The sequence below is a fragment of the Phocoena sinus genome, chromosome 12, assembly GCF_008692025.1.
Source record: "Phocoena sinus isolate mPhoSin1 chromosome 12, mPhoSin1.pri, whole genome shotgun sequence".
NCBI lineage: Eukaryota > Metazoa > Chordata > Mammalia > Artiodactyla > Phocoenidae > Phocoena > Phocoena sinus.
In genome coordinates this window covers 41,342,082-41,358,654 of record NC_045774.1, presented here as the reverse complement: position 1 = coordinate 41,358,654, position 16,573 = coordinate 41,342,082, and the positions used below count along the sequence as shown (strand labels likewise).

Genomic DNA, 16,573 nt, shown 5'->3' with positions numbered 1-16,573 from the left:
TGAAAAACCAGAAGGAGTTTAGCTCAATTCCACCTGCTATGATGGATTTCAAGGCAGATATTTGTTTCACATTATAGTAGGTTGGATTATGGCAAGGCAACAGTGTAGTTTTTACATTCACAGATTGGCTGAAAAAGTATAAATTAAGCTTCTTTTCTAGATGTCTCTCTCTTCCCTATTACCTTAATTAGTAAGAAAGATGAATTAAAATAAATGGTGGACCACAGGTAGTTATAAAAATAGATAACTTGTAGAGTAATAAACATCTACAGTTAGCAAAGCACAAACATAAAATTTACCTTTTTCCATATGTGCGGAATATTATAAGTATGTTCAAGTGGTACAGCCAGAGACTTCAGAGTGGTAATAAGGCGTTTATAAAGAAAAAACGCTCAAGTACAAAACCCAGAGTAGGAAGCTGAATGCAGATGAGAATATACAAAAGACAAAATCCTAATTCCTCATATCTGATTATCCTACTTAATAGACACCACAATTAATTTACAGCCTGTTATGTATCTTAAGAAGTAACACTTTGTTACCTATGTACAAACTTTTTAAAAGATTAATTATGAGACAAGCAAAAATTGACTTAACAGTGGCAGTAAAATCAATGAAACTTGTATGATTTTGTGTGCTTTCACATACTTCTGTATACAGGAGTTTAAAAAAACTCCTGCAAAATCTATTCAAAAATCATTTCAAGTATAGAAGAAGAAAGTCCCAAGCTGGAAAATAAAAAAGGATCAAAATCTCAAAGTGACTGAAAATCCATGAATATATGTGATATTCATAGGTTCCCTTAATATTTATCAAGTGCTATGTAAGGTAACTGTAATGTTATCCTGAAGCCAATCTCATTTAAGGGATACAGTAATTCCCATTCTAATTCTAGATTTAAAAGCACTTAGTCCACACAACATGTGTTTCGGTGAAGTTGACATTCACTTACTCGTACATATACTTGAGCTGTCCTAAGGTCACTTCAGCCAGGAACAGTGTACCTTGGAAACTTTGGTAAGTTTTCTTGCCAAAAGAAATCTCCATAATCTTATATGTCTGGGACTTGCTGGGTTAAATAAACAGGTTCCACTAACAAACTAACATACATTCTACCCCTTCAAGAGGGGTGTACAGATGCAGCTTTTCCCAAACTCAGTGGACCTTTGGAGGGAACACCGGAACCACCACTGGGTCCCAGGACACTCATTTCCTATGGAACATGGTTTGAGAAATGCCAATGTCAATCGAAAGTAAATTTTCTAAAGTAGTGGTTCTCAAATTGTAATGAACACACAGAAGACATGTCAAAGCATAGATACAAGATCCCACTTCAGAGGTCTGGATTGGGACCTGGGAACATGCATTTCTAAGAGACTCTAGGTGAAGCTGATGGAGAGAGGTCCACACTTTGAATGCTATCCTTCTAGATAAGGACCCACACAAACCTCAGCTTCAGGAAGCCCGACTATGGCCTCAGTAAAGGCTGTGTATCCTACAGCCAATTAGTAGGAGGTCAAACCAGCCCAGTGATGTCTGAGCAGGTCCTGGCATCTTGGTAGGGGGAGGACCACTGGGCTTGACTCTGGCTCTGCCCCTACTCACCAGGCAACCAGGCATAGTGACTGCATCTTAAATGATGAATAATAGCGGCCCCCTTTCAGGGGATCTGTGAGGCTCAAAGGAAATGTTTGCACAAAAGTACTACCTGACAAAAAGCATCATACAAGTGTCATTAATCAGAAGAATGTTTCAGTCACAGCAGGAAAATCCCAGATGAGTTTTCTGTCTTCTGCTACTGCTGAGCCTTTATGAAAGTACATTCTGGTAGCTAATGAAGAGAAAAGAGGCTAAAAATGCAGAAAACTGTAGTAAGAGGAATATATATAAGTGGATTACCTATTAAGAATATGTAATAGTTTAAAATAATATATCAACCCACAATCGAAGTAGTTAATTATGCTGGCTCTGAGATAGTATTTAGAAGTTACAGTATGTTGATCTTTGAACCCACTCACTCTGCCACTCTACCATGTTAATGCTGGTTAAATTTTAACCTCAAGAGAATGAGAAAAAAAAGACCTTCACTGAGATACATATGAATTAGATCCAAAACTTTTAGCTGCGATAGTTCCAATCTTATAAGCTACGGCAGTGGGAAAATTTCAAAAGTAATTTTTAAAAAGGGCCTTTAATTTTGGTTGATAGAAACATCCACAAAATGAGAAAGGAACACACGCTCACACGTTCACATATGTGCATCTAGTTGTTGCCCAGTAACATCTTAGCCAATGAACTTCATCTCACAATTCAAAAATGAACGTGTAAAAATTCATAGTATCCACGATGGGGTTATGATGCTGCAGACATCTTGTTGGCAAGTCCCAGTTTCCACTGAATCCAAATGATTGATCGGAAAGGCAGGCCTTTCCCTGACGTGTTGCATAATTCACTTTATATATGCTCTGGTTGGCTCTGGAGACAAGACAACATCTCCTGAACGGGCCTACCTTCATAGCAGATCTGGTACACTGCAGTGAACAGTGGAAACTTGTCCAGCAGCCCTTTCTGTTTGAGGATGCGGTACACCTCAGTGGAAGTCTGAGGTCCTTGCAGCTTCTGCCCATTCAGCATCTCCCTCTCCAATTCTTCAATGGTCCTTCCAGCCCCGGCAAAGGCCTCTGCTACCTTGCGGTTCCGACCCCCATAGCAGCTGGTGATCAGGTCGGCTATGCCGCAGCTCTCCAGAAAGGTGGCCGTGGACACCTGGCCCTTGCAGAAGATCCTGGTGAAGGCGATCATTTCCATGAGCCCCAGGCGGATGACGGCAGCTTTGGTGTTGTCGCCACAGCGGAGGCCGTCGCAGAACCCAGCTCCCACAGCCACAGTGTTCTTCAGGGCACCACAAAGTTCAACAGTGTCTGCATCATCAACCACCGTAATTCGAAAATTTGGAGTCTGCAGAAGTTCTTTGAAGAGAAGGCCATTCTCTGTTACCTTGCTGCTGATGGTCTCACAGAACTTCCCAGCAGCCACCTCATTGGCAGTGTTGGCTCCCATGAGCACACTGACGTCAATGCCCATCTTCTCTCGGATGATGTCGGAAATGAGCTTCAGCCCCTCGGGACCCTCGTCTATGCCCTTGATGAGGCTGATGCCCAGCGCGCCCTCGGGCACTTTCCCAGAGATCTCGTCACAGATCCTGTGAATGAACTGGTGGGGGATGACAAACACCAGCAGGTCTGCATCCCACACAGTCTCACTGAGGTTCGGGATAGCAACCACATTTTCTGGCAGCTTGTGTCCAGGGAGATATTTTACATTTTCATGGTCATTATTTATGATGTCTGTCAGTTTTCTCCCATTAACTGTTTCTTCAAAGACCCACATCTTGACCACGGAGGCAAACTTCTCAAGTTTCTTGACATTATTACCAATTATTTTTGCAACAGCTGAGCCCCAGTTCCCCGAGCCTACGATGCACACTTTCAGGGGTGATGCTGCCATGGCCAGACAGGAATGCTGCAGCCTGGCTTGCACCTCCCCAGCCAGCAGGCCGCCTGTCTCCGCCTGCTCGGCCCAGGCCTATTCACTTTCACCTAAAAGGTAACAGGATAGTAATATTGAAAGGACTATCAACTAATAGGTACAGATAAAAATTAATAGTATTCTGTGGGGAGGGATAAATTAGGAGGTTGGGATTAACATAAACACACTACTATATATAAAACAGATGAAAAACAAGGACCTGCTGTATAGCACAAGGTACTATACTCAATATTTTATAATAACCTAAAGGGAAAAGAAACTGAAAAAGAATATATATATATATATATCTGAATCACTCTGATGTACACCTGAAACTAACACAACATTGTAAATCGACTATACTTCAATGAAACAAAAAATTAATAGTATTCTACCTGTAGTTTTCATTTTTTAATTATATTTATGAATAATTTGATGAAAAATCAGCCATAAAGTTAGAATTCAAAGAACTTACTCTTTTAGAAGCATTTAACTTAAGGTAAATATGATTTAGCAATGGGTATTGATCTTCCCTTGGCCCTGGGGCATTTAAGACACTGTGCCCACATATATGAACATGAAGCTCTGAAAAACTAACCACAGCTGTGGTGTTAGTGGCGTCTCCTCTTAGAAATTCTTTCTGATACTTCTGCACTCTTTCCAGATCTATTGCTCCCTGGAGTCATGTTCCTGGATCCCTGGTAGCTCCTGGCTTTACTGGTCTGTTCCAGGTACTTGCCTTAGGAGCATTTGTTCTGATGATCAGTTTGGACAATTAACCTTCATCCCAACACTTCAGACAATATTTTGTTATTTACACATTACATTCATCATAGCAGTAGCTAAGAGATAACTGTTCTTTACCCAGTAGACTGCTTTCTTTTTAAACCTTTTTCTGGATGTTGCCTTCTGTCTTGGGGAAGTAGAGGGCATTTAAGAAGCATCCCTGGTATATACTGTGTTGGATCACTCTTATTTTTATATCCTGTCTTACATGTAGGTGAAATCTGTAGGTGTCTAAACATATCAGTGCTTTTTAAGAGGAGAATTAAATAGACATTCCCTTAAGGGGAATATTCAGCATATAATTAGAGACAAGGTATAAAGGGCAAATACTGCAGGGAGATATATGTGGGGTTCAATTCATCCTAAGATGTAAATGACTGATACCTGATCCTTTCCATAGTCACATGGGTGGTGATGAGTGGGGGCAGAAAGAAAGAGAGGCGGAAAGAGACAGAGAGAAACATACACACACACACACACACACCAGAAAACGAGGATACTACATGTCTTTAGAAGAAATCTGGGGCAATATGGAGAAGGAAATTTGGGGTGGGGTGTGGAAGAGATGAACTCAAAGGCTGGGAAACTTCATAAACTTTGCCTACTTTAAAATGGTGTCTGAAATCAGGTCTGCATAAAATGTAAATAAGTTTTCCATTGTCCTTCTTGTTACTTGCCTCCCTTGACCAAAATAATTGGAAGTTGATTGTACGTGCAGATTTGGGAAGAAAACTCTGAAGATTCAAGTGTATAAAGAGCCAGTAATCACCCCGTAATGTGGAATAGGCACTCACCGATCTTCATTTCCTTCCCCACCTCAGGCCCTACCTGCTTTTCCCTGTCGTAGTAAATGGCACGTCTAGACTTTGCAGTCATTGTGATTCCTGTATCTCCCTCAGACCCGGGGGGATGTGGGGTGGGCACTGCCTTCTCATCACACTTACAGCGTAAAACGCAAATTTGTTCCCAAACCTACAGGCCCTTCAGGATTTGGCTCCTGGCCAGTCTCTGACCTCATGTCCTTCCACTTGCTCTTCATACTCCAATTCCATTGACTCCCTGCTGTTCTTGGATCACACATTCATGCTCCACCTCATGGCCCTTGCGCATGGAGTTCTCTCTGCCCGTGGTGCTCTTTCCCTGGATATTCATCCTGTTCACTTCATTCAGGTTTCTGCCCACATATCACCACATTAGAGAGGCCTTCCTTGGTCACGCTATCTAAAATAACACTTCCCATTGCTCTCTGTCTGTTTATCCTGCTTATTTTTCCATTGGTGCATTTGTCGCCTAACATGATATATAGTTATTACATATCATTATATTATATATTTATATATGTATTGATATTGCATGTTTCCCCCACTAAATGGTGTTATATCAGTTTTCTTTATATCTCTTTCTTTTTTGTGGTCTCAAGATTTGTTAAGTGAATAAATAAATGGACAAGCAAGACAGTGACTTTCTTGGAAAGTAGCCATAAGCTAGAACCATGTACAGTTAAAACAGCATTACGGTAAAGGCAAGGATAAATAGCAAGTAATTGCATTGCTTTCAGAGTGCCGGTTGTGGAAACTACTTATTGCCTAATCCTAGGTACTGCCCGCTGTTCCTGGCCTCCAAGCAGAGGTGTTACTATCTGGTGGGCCAGAGGCCAGAAATGGTAACTTGGTGCCTCCTGGGGGAAACTCACCCTCATGTAGAAGAGAGATAATAGTAATCCGGGGAAGGTCTTTGCAACTTCTTGAACCACAGGTTTCTGATGAATAGCTTATGGAGCAGATGCTTTCTTGAACAAGGGCAAAACACAAGCACCTAAAATAACAAAACAAAACCTGAAAGAAACAATGAGTACCCATTCTGAGGAATTGTGGGGAGGAAGGAGAAAACTTTCAAGCCAGAAGTGCTATGGTGATTATCTTATAACTTGGCCTGATAACACAAACTGTGGTGGTGGCCTGTGGGGACATGCTCCAGTCTGGGCTATTTAGAACAATAGTAAGAATGCATTAAAAATAGAAGAGATAGACTAATTACCTACTTGTGCAAGGTAAAACCATATGACCTTTGTAGACAGAGAAGTCCCTCTGCCTTTGTCAAGTAGAGAATAGACTTGAAATATACTGATATATATATTGTATATTGAATTTGGGAGGCCATGAGTGGCCAGGCTCTTAGTATAGAGGGAAATGTGAATTTCAACCTCGAGATGAATTTATGGAACATGAGAGAGCTCAGCCACAACAGCAATGGAAGAATTAGAAAATAAAATCCAGGAAGAACAAAATTCAGATTTGAGTCAACAGTTGTCTTCCAATTACAAAGCATTCTTTTGTAGACAATAATGAACTGCTGTTTATCCCCTTGTCTTTGAAATCCCCATTCTCATCTACCCTTGTGAAACTTACACCCTTATTATAGAGCCGTTCCTCAACTATGGGATACTCTGCTGCCGGGAATGTCCTTCATTCCCCTTCATTAGCTGGTGAAACTTACTTCCACTTCAAGGCAGACCCCTCCCCAACCCTTGTAGAAAGGCAAATCTTCCACATTCTTCTCTTCCATGGTACTGTAATTTGTTCACACCATCACTCTCCCATGTTGGTCTGCTGTAGTACTTTCAAGGCCTGTTCTGATAGCCTGAGAGTTTTCATAAACGCAGGCATTGTCTTATTTATTCCTGTCTTGTTTTGGCACAAACTAGATTTTTCAGCAGATTTCACCTTTTCTAAAAGATCTTTCCACTGCCCCAATTTTAAGGTGATATGTATCTCTAACCTTCTCTACTAATTACTAATATTTTGTTTATACTTCTACTGATGTGTTTGTCACAGTCTGCCCGGCTCTAGAACTGCTTGAATTTGTATCTCTCTCCTTCAGAAGATGGGGGTTCCCTTGAGGGCAGGGACCATGTCTAATCTTATATTCTCTGATGTACCTAGCATAGTGGCTGGTCCTTAGTGAATGCTCACAATGTTTAAATTGTACTGAAGAGATGTAGACTTAGGCTTCCAAATGAAAACTTCTTATCCTTTAGATGAGAAATTGCCTGTCTGTGATGGCTGTTAATCATTGGTTTAGGTATCAAAATAGGATGTCTAGATTATTTCCTGAAGGTTATGTAATTAAAAATGGAATAGTTTCATATCTTTGAAATGGGAGGGATAGATATCATGACCTTGCAAGTTAGCTTATTTTCTATTCAAAATCTAAGACCTTTCCCTGTACTTTCATAACTAATTTTTAAAATCATGTTTGCACTCTACCTTAATTGATCATTTAAGTGCTAATTCAAACACATGCAAAGTTCTATACAGAAGAGAAATTAAAGAGAAATTCACAAATGCCAAAAGCAATTATACAGGTTAGGCCACAAAAGACCATGGTGCATTCAAAATCAAAATCCTACCAGATCCAAAAGACTGAACTGCTAATAGTGGAATTTCAGACACATGGGGGATGGGTGTGACGGTGAGATTTGATCAGTCCTTCAGAGTGTACCATGGAGGCTAAATGCCTGCTATATACTGAATTGGTAGGAAGAAAATAAATCTTGACATTCTTTCCTTACATGAAACTAAAGTCCTTTCTTCCGAAGAAGGGACTCATACTTAAGCTATAAAAATGTAGAATAATCTATGGGGTCTTTTCTGCATTGCTGCTTGCTCTCTTTTTTACTTATGGTAAGTCACTTAGCCAATCTCACTTGATTGCATGACAGACTTTACTCCTCCATATAAATTAATTCAATTCTCTACTCTTTCATTCATTCTAATTTTAGATATAATATTATAACAGAACAGTTTTTTCTAACTGGAAGAAGATGAAATACAGGTTCTGTGTCTTTTGGGCCAGCAAGGAATTCCCTCCTATTTCTAATGTAGTGAATGGTTCTCTTGAAGTACAAAACAAGTCAAGGAAACTCTCCTTTTTGTTATTGTTTTTGAAAATCTTACTGAATCAATGTGGTTAAAGTTTTTGATTTTATTTTGCAGATCACATAAATGAATTCCCCTCCCTCCCTCCAAGTCCCAGTTGGCACATAGAGTTACTCTTTAAGATATTATATAGTTTGTCAGTAATTGAAGGGAATATCCAATATTTCTGGAGGGGAGAAAGAGCATTGACTTTTTCTTTTAGTTCTTTCAAATGCAAGTTTAAGAACTTTTAGTATTTGGGAAATATATCAACTATAAACCAGAGATTCCCTGAGGCCTGATTTACTTTAAAGATAGTATTTTTGTTTTTGCAAATAGTATATTCTAAATTCATTAGCTGGCAGAGAAGATACTGCAGAAATGGATTCATTTTGGAATTGCACTGTGAACTCATCATTCTGTAGATGGCTCTGTATATTAATTGATCTAAGTTAGACATTTTTACTAACAAAAGGACTGAGTTTCTTCAGGACTATGCTAACTTGTAACTCAGATGCATTTCCGTGTTGCACCTTGCACCAAACAAAGCTCGTGCATGTTGATGCTGATCCTTGGTTTATTTTGTAGCTTCCAGGAAAGTCTAAGAAGTATATATTTCTCAAATGCTTCATTACCCTTCAAGGATAGTCTGAATTCTTGTACTTCCCTTCTACTGAAGTTGCATTTGTTGGTCTTGGATTATCTGTCAAGAAGGATGGGAAAAAAATAATTGAATGTAAGATTCATTAAGGCGTAGGCCATCTTGCTTGTTGCCTTCCAAGTGTCTAGCATAGATTAAAGGATAAATAAGGATGTAATAATTACTCATTTAATGAAAGAAAATCAGTGGTTTTCATGTTCAAAATCCCATTCTTTCTGTAGGAGATGTCCCTTGCTGCTTTAGATCACAGTGATTAAGAACAAAGAGTTTTGGCATCAAGCAGGCCTGGATTAACTCTTGACTTTGGTCAAGTTACTAAATATTTCTCTAAACCTGAATCTTCTCATTTGAAAAGGTGATAAATGGGATGCTCTTTATAAAGCACTTTGTAGTGTTTGGAACATGATAAACTCATGATAGATGAGCTTTATTATGAATAGTGAAGTTTACAGGACATTTGCCTGTATTGACACATAGAAAAACCTACTTCAACTAAATAGAAAGCAACTCAGTGTCATAGTTGTTGGGTTTTTGTTGTTTGTTTTCACTTGCTTTGTAATGGAAATGGAGGAGACCCTACTAGAGCCCAAGCTATATTTTATTCTTGAATTATATAGCCTGCCTGTGTGTGCCTGGATAGTTGAGGGTCTTATCAGGGGATTATGTATATGAGGAATTATGTTGCTTCCTGGAAGGGCCATCATAACAGAAGAGATTTGAGGCACATTGCCTTAGTTAAAGTCAAATAAAAAGTGTTATTCTGGGTGTGGTGCCTCCAGTTGAGCAGTCAGCTCCCAGACTGGGCTCTAGGGTGGAAACCTAAAATAGGAGTGAGCAAATAATAAAAGCTAAAAGTAAAAACTAAAAATACCATTTAATGAAAATCTCTTTTGATCTTTGAAAACATATCATCACTGTCATTGGTTCCAGCAGCAGTGATGGAGACAAGGGAGAAATGGCACCATCAGGAGGGCATAGGATGCCGGGATAGCCCAAACTAGCAACCACAATGAAGACATCTTCAATCTCCCTGACTCTTCCTGGCTACACTGTCAGTATATCTGCTTCTGCTTCTATGTTGCTAATGGGCATCTGTGGCCTAAGTACCAGTATAGCAGTGAGATAGCACAACAAAAGATGGAAATGTTGATTGCCAGCCACATAATAACAGGGGACACTAGGTCAGATGTACAGAGATAGTACCTAAGGGACTCCTAGATAGATTAGTATGAAATTTGGGGGAAAAGAAGAGTTCCTACACTATTATAAGTAAATACAGATAAAACAGAGTTTTGAGATTGGTAGGGTGACCTTATTTTTGCCTATAAACTGTGAAACATGACCTACCTGAAGAGGAAATAAGTAAATGTAAATTGTAACTTAAAAAAAAACTCAGAAGATGATTTTGATTTGATAGTAATCCAGAGTTCTATGTTTCCTACATATCCTAAGAAAATGATTATCTATCCTAAATTAAATTGTTTTAGAAAAAAACAAAGACTAATATTTTAGGGATTTTCTCTGAATTTCTGATTTTGTTCCCTGGAATCGGTTACAAAATTCCTACTGAGAATTGTTCAGTGAAAATCTGATCTCCCACAATTAGTGTTGCTCTGTATCTTCTTTGGGATCATCATAAGATGATGCTCATGAAGAATGAGTGGATTAAAAAATGTTGGTCCTACAGGAAGTGAAAAAAGGATCACATTATGCTGTGCTTTGTTTCTCCTCCCCAAGGTTTGGAAAACATGAGGGCATATGTCCTTTAGTTTTATTAGAGTTTTTCCATCAGTGAATATTTTTGATATGATTAATCCTGAGTTTCATAGAGTTATAGGTTTTATTATGTTGATTTAATTCAATAGATCAGTCAGTGTATTTGGTCAGAGAGAAAGTTTGAGAATCTTTGTCTTACCCGAACTGATTGATCTTTGGATAGACTGACTGGAGTCACTTGTTTGTTTAACATATTGTAAGCACAATAACCACAAATCCTGATACACACACACATAGCTCTCAGATCTCTCTATCGATATATATGGAATGATAGATATAATTTTAGAAAGAAAGAACTGGTTATGCATATGATTTTAAAATTAAAAGTTGAAGATATAATTTTGAAAATTGAATTTTACTGAAGAAAAACTAAGTGATGGAATTATTAAATTACACATAAATCTGTTTTAGAAGACATACCACCTCCCCAAAGATCCTTCCAAACATTTCTTTCTCTCTCTTTTTATGTATATATAATATTAATGTCATAATTTTTAAAGTATATATTTCAACTTTATTAAATATTCATTGTCTATAATCTATGAATGATTAGTTTAAAAATTAGAGGTTTAGATGCAAACAACAGAAACTGACTATGGATAATAGAAAAGTAATTTTTTTTAGAAAGATATAAGGTATGTCTCAGAATTGATAGAAAAATATTGACAACGTTTTCCTTATGATCCTCCTGGTGGCGTATCATGCTGTATCAGTTAACTTTACTGTGCAACAATCCATCTGAAACTTAATGATTTAAACAATGGGCATTTTGTTATTGGTCATGAAGTTTGTAAGTTGGTTGGATGATTTTTCCGAGCTGGGCCAGACTTGGCTGATCTTAGCTTAAGCTCACTCGTGAATCTGCTGTCAGTTGGGGCATCTGTTCCTCCCTGAAATGTTTGGGAGCTAGTTGGCTACTGTCTACAGTGAGAACGATAACTAGGCCACCTGTCCCTCCAGTGGACTAGCCTAGGTTGTTATAGTAGCTAGGGAAAGACAGAGGGAAAGAGAGAGAGAGAGATTTGTATGATGTCTTGAGGTCTAGGTTCAAGATTGGCATGCCATCACTTCTGCCACAATTCTTTGGCAGGATCAACTCAACAGGGAAAATAGAATCCACTTCTTGATGGGAGGAGCTGCAAAGTCACATTGCAAAGCGTGTGGATAAAAGAGGTTGGGGAGAGAATTGGGGCCATTCTAGTAAAACACCCTTCTGCCTCCTCATCCCCAGGTCCCCAAAAGCTTTAATCAATCATGCCATCAAACTTGAATTCCACAGTTTAAAGATCTAAATCAGATTCAAATATGGTTCATTAGATGTAGCTCCTTTTGATACAGAAACCTATGAACTGAAATGACAAGTTAACTACCTCCTACATACCTAACACAGAGATAGCAACAAGATACCTGCAGACAACACTCCTGTTAAATAAGAGAAGAATGGGAAGTACATAGCTGTCAGGGGTTTGCAGAAGTTCTGAATTCCAGCTGCAAACATGCTGCCAGGTCTTCCTCCCCTGGAGGCTGGGGATGTTGCTTGATTAGACCTGGGTTCTTCTCCCTTGGAGTGTCTTCTTAGCCCCTTTGTCTCTGCTGCTTCTTATGAGTAGCACTGTAGTCCACCCTTTTTCATCACTTTTTGCTCTACTTGCTCATCCTTCCTTACCCATCACCCCCTGATTACCTCTGAAGAAACAGCTCATTTTGGCTAGCAGATTCACTTTTGTAGCCTGCTTCCTTCTACAGCAAGCTGAAGGCCAAGACCTCTTTACAGTTTGAACAGTCTATTCCTTTTAATCCAGGCTAGTGGTGTTTTCACAACTTTCTGATATGTCTATGAATTGAATAAAATTTCACTACATTGGACAAAACCCAAACATTCCATTTTCTCTAGACTTGCTGCTACTTTGGGATGACTTCTGTAGAACCACCTCTGAAAATTCTGATCAGTTCTTTTTTTTTAAGTTAGAGGATCTATTAGGAACCACCTAATTCTTTCACAGACTTTAACACTTGATTTCACTTTTTTCCTCAGGCTAAGGAAACAGGTGATGAGAAACAGTTTTACTTTCCAACTCAGTATGTTATGGTTCATGATATTTCCTCCAAATTCTGCTTTCAAACTGGTTAGTTATTTCTTTATCTTATCTTTTTTTCCCCTTCCAGTGTCATATCACATGCAGCTAAAACACTTTAAACATTTTGCCTGGAGACTTCCTCAGTCAAATCCAAATGTTCATTGGATATGTTTTACATCTTCCATTAAGCCAGACAACTGTTTTGTCAACTGTCTTGCTACTCTGTAACATAGGTCACCATGGTTTCATTTGCCAGTATAATTTCATCACCATTTTTCCAAATTTGCCAATAGTTTGCTATTTGTTTTTCAGGCTCTGCTTTTTACCAAGTCCCAAAGCCAATGGTATATGTCTTACGTTTTATTAAGGCAGCATCCTCTCCTAGGTATTAACTTCTATAGAGATGCTGAATAATAAACCAACCCTAAAGGTTGCACTGAAAGCTATAAGCACTTCATTATTGTTCCTGAGCCTATGGGTCAGCTTGGCAGATTTGATCTTAGCTGGGTTTGCTCAAGGGTGTGAGTTGCTCAGAATGGCTGGGGTTGCCTGAAATAGGATGTTTGGTTGCTTTTGGTTGATGGGGGCAACTCATTATCTGGCAGACTAGCATAGGATTGTTCTCATGGTACTGGACAGAGTTCTAAGAGAGAGAAAGTAGAAATATGTAAGAGCTTTGGAAGTCTGGGCTCAGAAGTGGCCCACTGACACTTCTGCCCTTTCTATCGGCCACATCAAATCATAAGGCCAGTCTAGATACCAGGAGTGGGGAAACAGATTTCATTTCTTGTGAGAAAATTCAAAGTCATGTAGCAAAGTTATGGATAAAGAAAAGAGTAGAGAATTGAGGCCGTTTTTGTCATCAATTCACTACAATCTCAAACTCTGCGAAGTTGGTTTTCCTAGTGCAATAGAGATGGCTTAGGGGTTCTATGGAGTCAATTCTGTGGACTTTATGCTGCAACCTGGATTTTCTCAGAAGGAGCATAGTAGTTCTTAAGGCATGTACTGTACAATTGTTACATATAGTTCCATTGCCTGTCACGGGCAATAGTGGAATAACTCCTAAAATACATTGGAGTTTATCTCAATTGTTACACCCAATAGCTCAGATCTTTGGAATTGGAGCACACCATTGAAGTTGGAATTGGAGCACACCATTGAAGTAATGTCTAATGCTCTGCTAGCCTTACAACTTCCTTCGAAAAGTACCTGCCCAGCAAATTTAACCCAAGATATGTTTAAATTTTGCATACTCAGAAAGCAGAGGCTTAATTCCTTCAGGTGTTTTAGGAAGAATATGGCCAGGTATCACAGAATCACTGTTGGTGGCATTGTATTTTGACATGTTCCCTAAGATTTCTTCTCCTTGTTCCCACTGCTCAGCTCCCTTGCTCCTTTCTCCCTAGCTTTCCATATGAGCTGCCTTAAGGGAGAGGGATTAACCAGCATAAGAAAAAGTCAAATTCTGGCCATTTGAACCTCTAAGAAGACACCTGACACATGTCATCAAAAGCCATGATTCTGGCACAAATAATTGTTTAGTCTGAATACTTAGTTAGATTTTTCTGCCCTTGGGAGTAAAGATAAACTCAGTTGAATGAGGGAAGGAGTGAAGTTGAGAAAAGAGGAGAATAAAAGTAGTTGTTGTGAATCCCTGAGAAAGGGGTATATCCCTGGCTTATTCCCAGGTTGGAGTTCTCTGTGTTGGAGGGAATAATAGAATCTAAGAAAAGTTTGAGGCCTCTATTAAGAAGAGGAATCTAAACATTTTCACCCAGGTTGTAATCAGGACAAACTACAAGTCTTCCCAAGAAGCTGTGAGTCCAGGATGGAGCCAGAGCAGAAACATGGCCCTAGTTGAGAGAGATGTATATGCAGCTGCATCCTGCATCTCACTGTAGGGTGGGGATGTCAGCTGGCAGTGCCTGAGCTTCTTGAGTGATAACCAAAAGGGCTGGAGGACTTGGAGGCATCCTGCAGTTCAGTCATGCCGGGCAGAGAATGCATGGACCAGGAGAACAAAGGTCATGGAGGGGCCACTGATGTCCGAAACGGATTGTGATACATCCCAGCTGAGGCTACTATGACCTGAGGAGGACTGAGGCTAAGATGGTATAACCCCTTGAAATTAAATAAGTAGGACCTCCCCTCTGAACTATCTCCAGGAGAATTCTGAATTGACTGAATGTTTGCCCAAATGAGATTGAGTGAAATCCAGAAAAGACAGAGTTTACTTTGAACTGGAAAGATCAGTGTTTCTGTTATCAGTAAAAATGGGGGTTGAGAGTTAAGTACAATTATAGAAATACCCTAGTTCACTGATTCCAAGACACACATTTTTTTTCACATTTTAACATATCTGAAATTGAGATGCAGCTCACAAACCATGACATATCACAGTTTAGTTTGCAGTGATTTTTCTTTCCTAATGGTACGTAAAATAACAGTGCATCTTACAAATGATGGTGTCTTAAATTCAATAAAACACAATATAAAGGAAGTTATATCTTTGTATACTTGGGATTCGTAAATCTCACTTATTAAAACTGAAAATGCTGGTATTTCAAGACCTATAGCTCAGCCCTTCTTGGCATTTATAACTCTTCCTTTTTTTCACAGTGACATCTTTACTAATAGTCCTGCAAGGCCAGGGAATGACACCTTGAAGTTGTGTTGGTATCTAAGATGGGAGGGACTATAGCTGCTGCTCAGAGATGAGCTGAATGCCACTTGGGGCCAAGGTGACAATGTCATGGGGCCATTCTGTGAAATGTATTATATACTTTCTATATAATTAATATTACATACACTGAAAACAGTTTGGAAATCCACTTGATAGTAATATATACCCAGACATAAGATTATGATTTTATTTTTATATATAAACCATATATATCTATAACTGTAATAATCTGCTGTTATTTTAAAATTTCTATAATGGATTTTTTTTTTATAAATTGTAAAAAAAAATGATTTTTATAAAAGAATGATGCCAGGGTCCTATGTACAATTTTTAGGCCACTGCTACTGCCCTCCGTTCCTTTGCTCCAAAGGCCACTGGCTAAAGAATATACATCCTCTGCCTCATTTATACCTTTAGAATTTCATGAGCTGTTCCTTTCTAAGAAGCCCATATTCAAACTACTCATTTCCTACTTCTTATTCTTTTAACATCTCTAAAGTAGATAGTAAGTGCTAGTTAATTGGTCAGCCAAACAATGTGTGGGGAGAGTTTTAAGAAATTGAAAAACATATCTCTAGGGAATATACTGGGAGAATATTTATACATAATTTGTTCTATAATATATAGTAGTAATTGCAATCCCAGAATACTAGGCACATTACATTTCAAATGAGATTTTACATTCTTTGAACTCAGTTAATTAGTTTATTTTGTAGTTTATTTAATCCCTGATCAATAAATTACAAAACTCTAGGCAAGCCATTCTAAAATACTATGCTTGTAAAATCTCAGGGTGAGGGACTGCATGTACCTTCAAATCTATGTTTTACAATGTTCATGATTTTATTATTGTCTTCACACATCCTATATATTCAATAAGCTATTACTGAACAAAGTGTATGTCTAAACTAATACTCTACACTATAAAATAGTATTACACATTATGCTATAATGTTGGAATTTTATGCCCCTATAAAATTGTTTTAGGAAATGATTTTTGGGTCCAAGCTTTAGGCTTTTTTCCCTTGAGTGCATCTCATTTTAAAGCAGTTTAGTTGGCATTTATTTTTCTTGAAAATCAAACACCATGAAACATAATAGAATATTGATCACCTTCTTTTACTGTTTTCAGAATCTATTA

The 16,573-nt window shown here is 38.6% G+C and overlaps 1 protein-coding gene across 2 annotated transcripts; it reads right to left on the bottom strand.

Moving 5' to 3' along the window:
* Positions 1-2,454: 2,454 nt before the first annotated feature.
* On the bottom strand, positions 2,455-3,507 carry LOC116763667 (glycerol-3-phosphate dehydrogenase 1-like protein). Of its 2 annotated transcripts, XM_032651710.1 has the most exons (2): positions 3,283-3,507; positions 2,455-3,213 (listed from the first exon to the last, which is right to left on the bottom strand). In XM_032651710.1, the coding sequence occupies exons 1-2, from the start codon at positions 3,505-3,507 to the stop codon at positions 2,455-2,457; spliced, it is 984 nt and encodes a 327-aa protein (XP_032507601.1). The 2 variants fall into 2 exon arrangements, with proteins under 2 accessions (XP_032507601.1, XP_032507600.1); XM_032651709.1 differs by having other exon boundaries at positions 2,455-3,507.
* Positions 3,508-16,573: the final 13,066 nt, after the last annotated feature.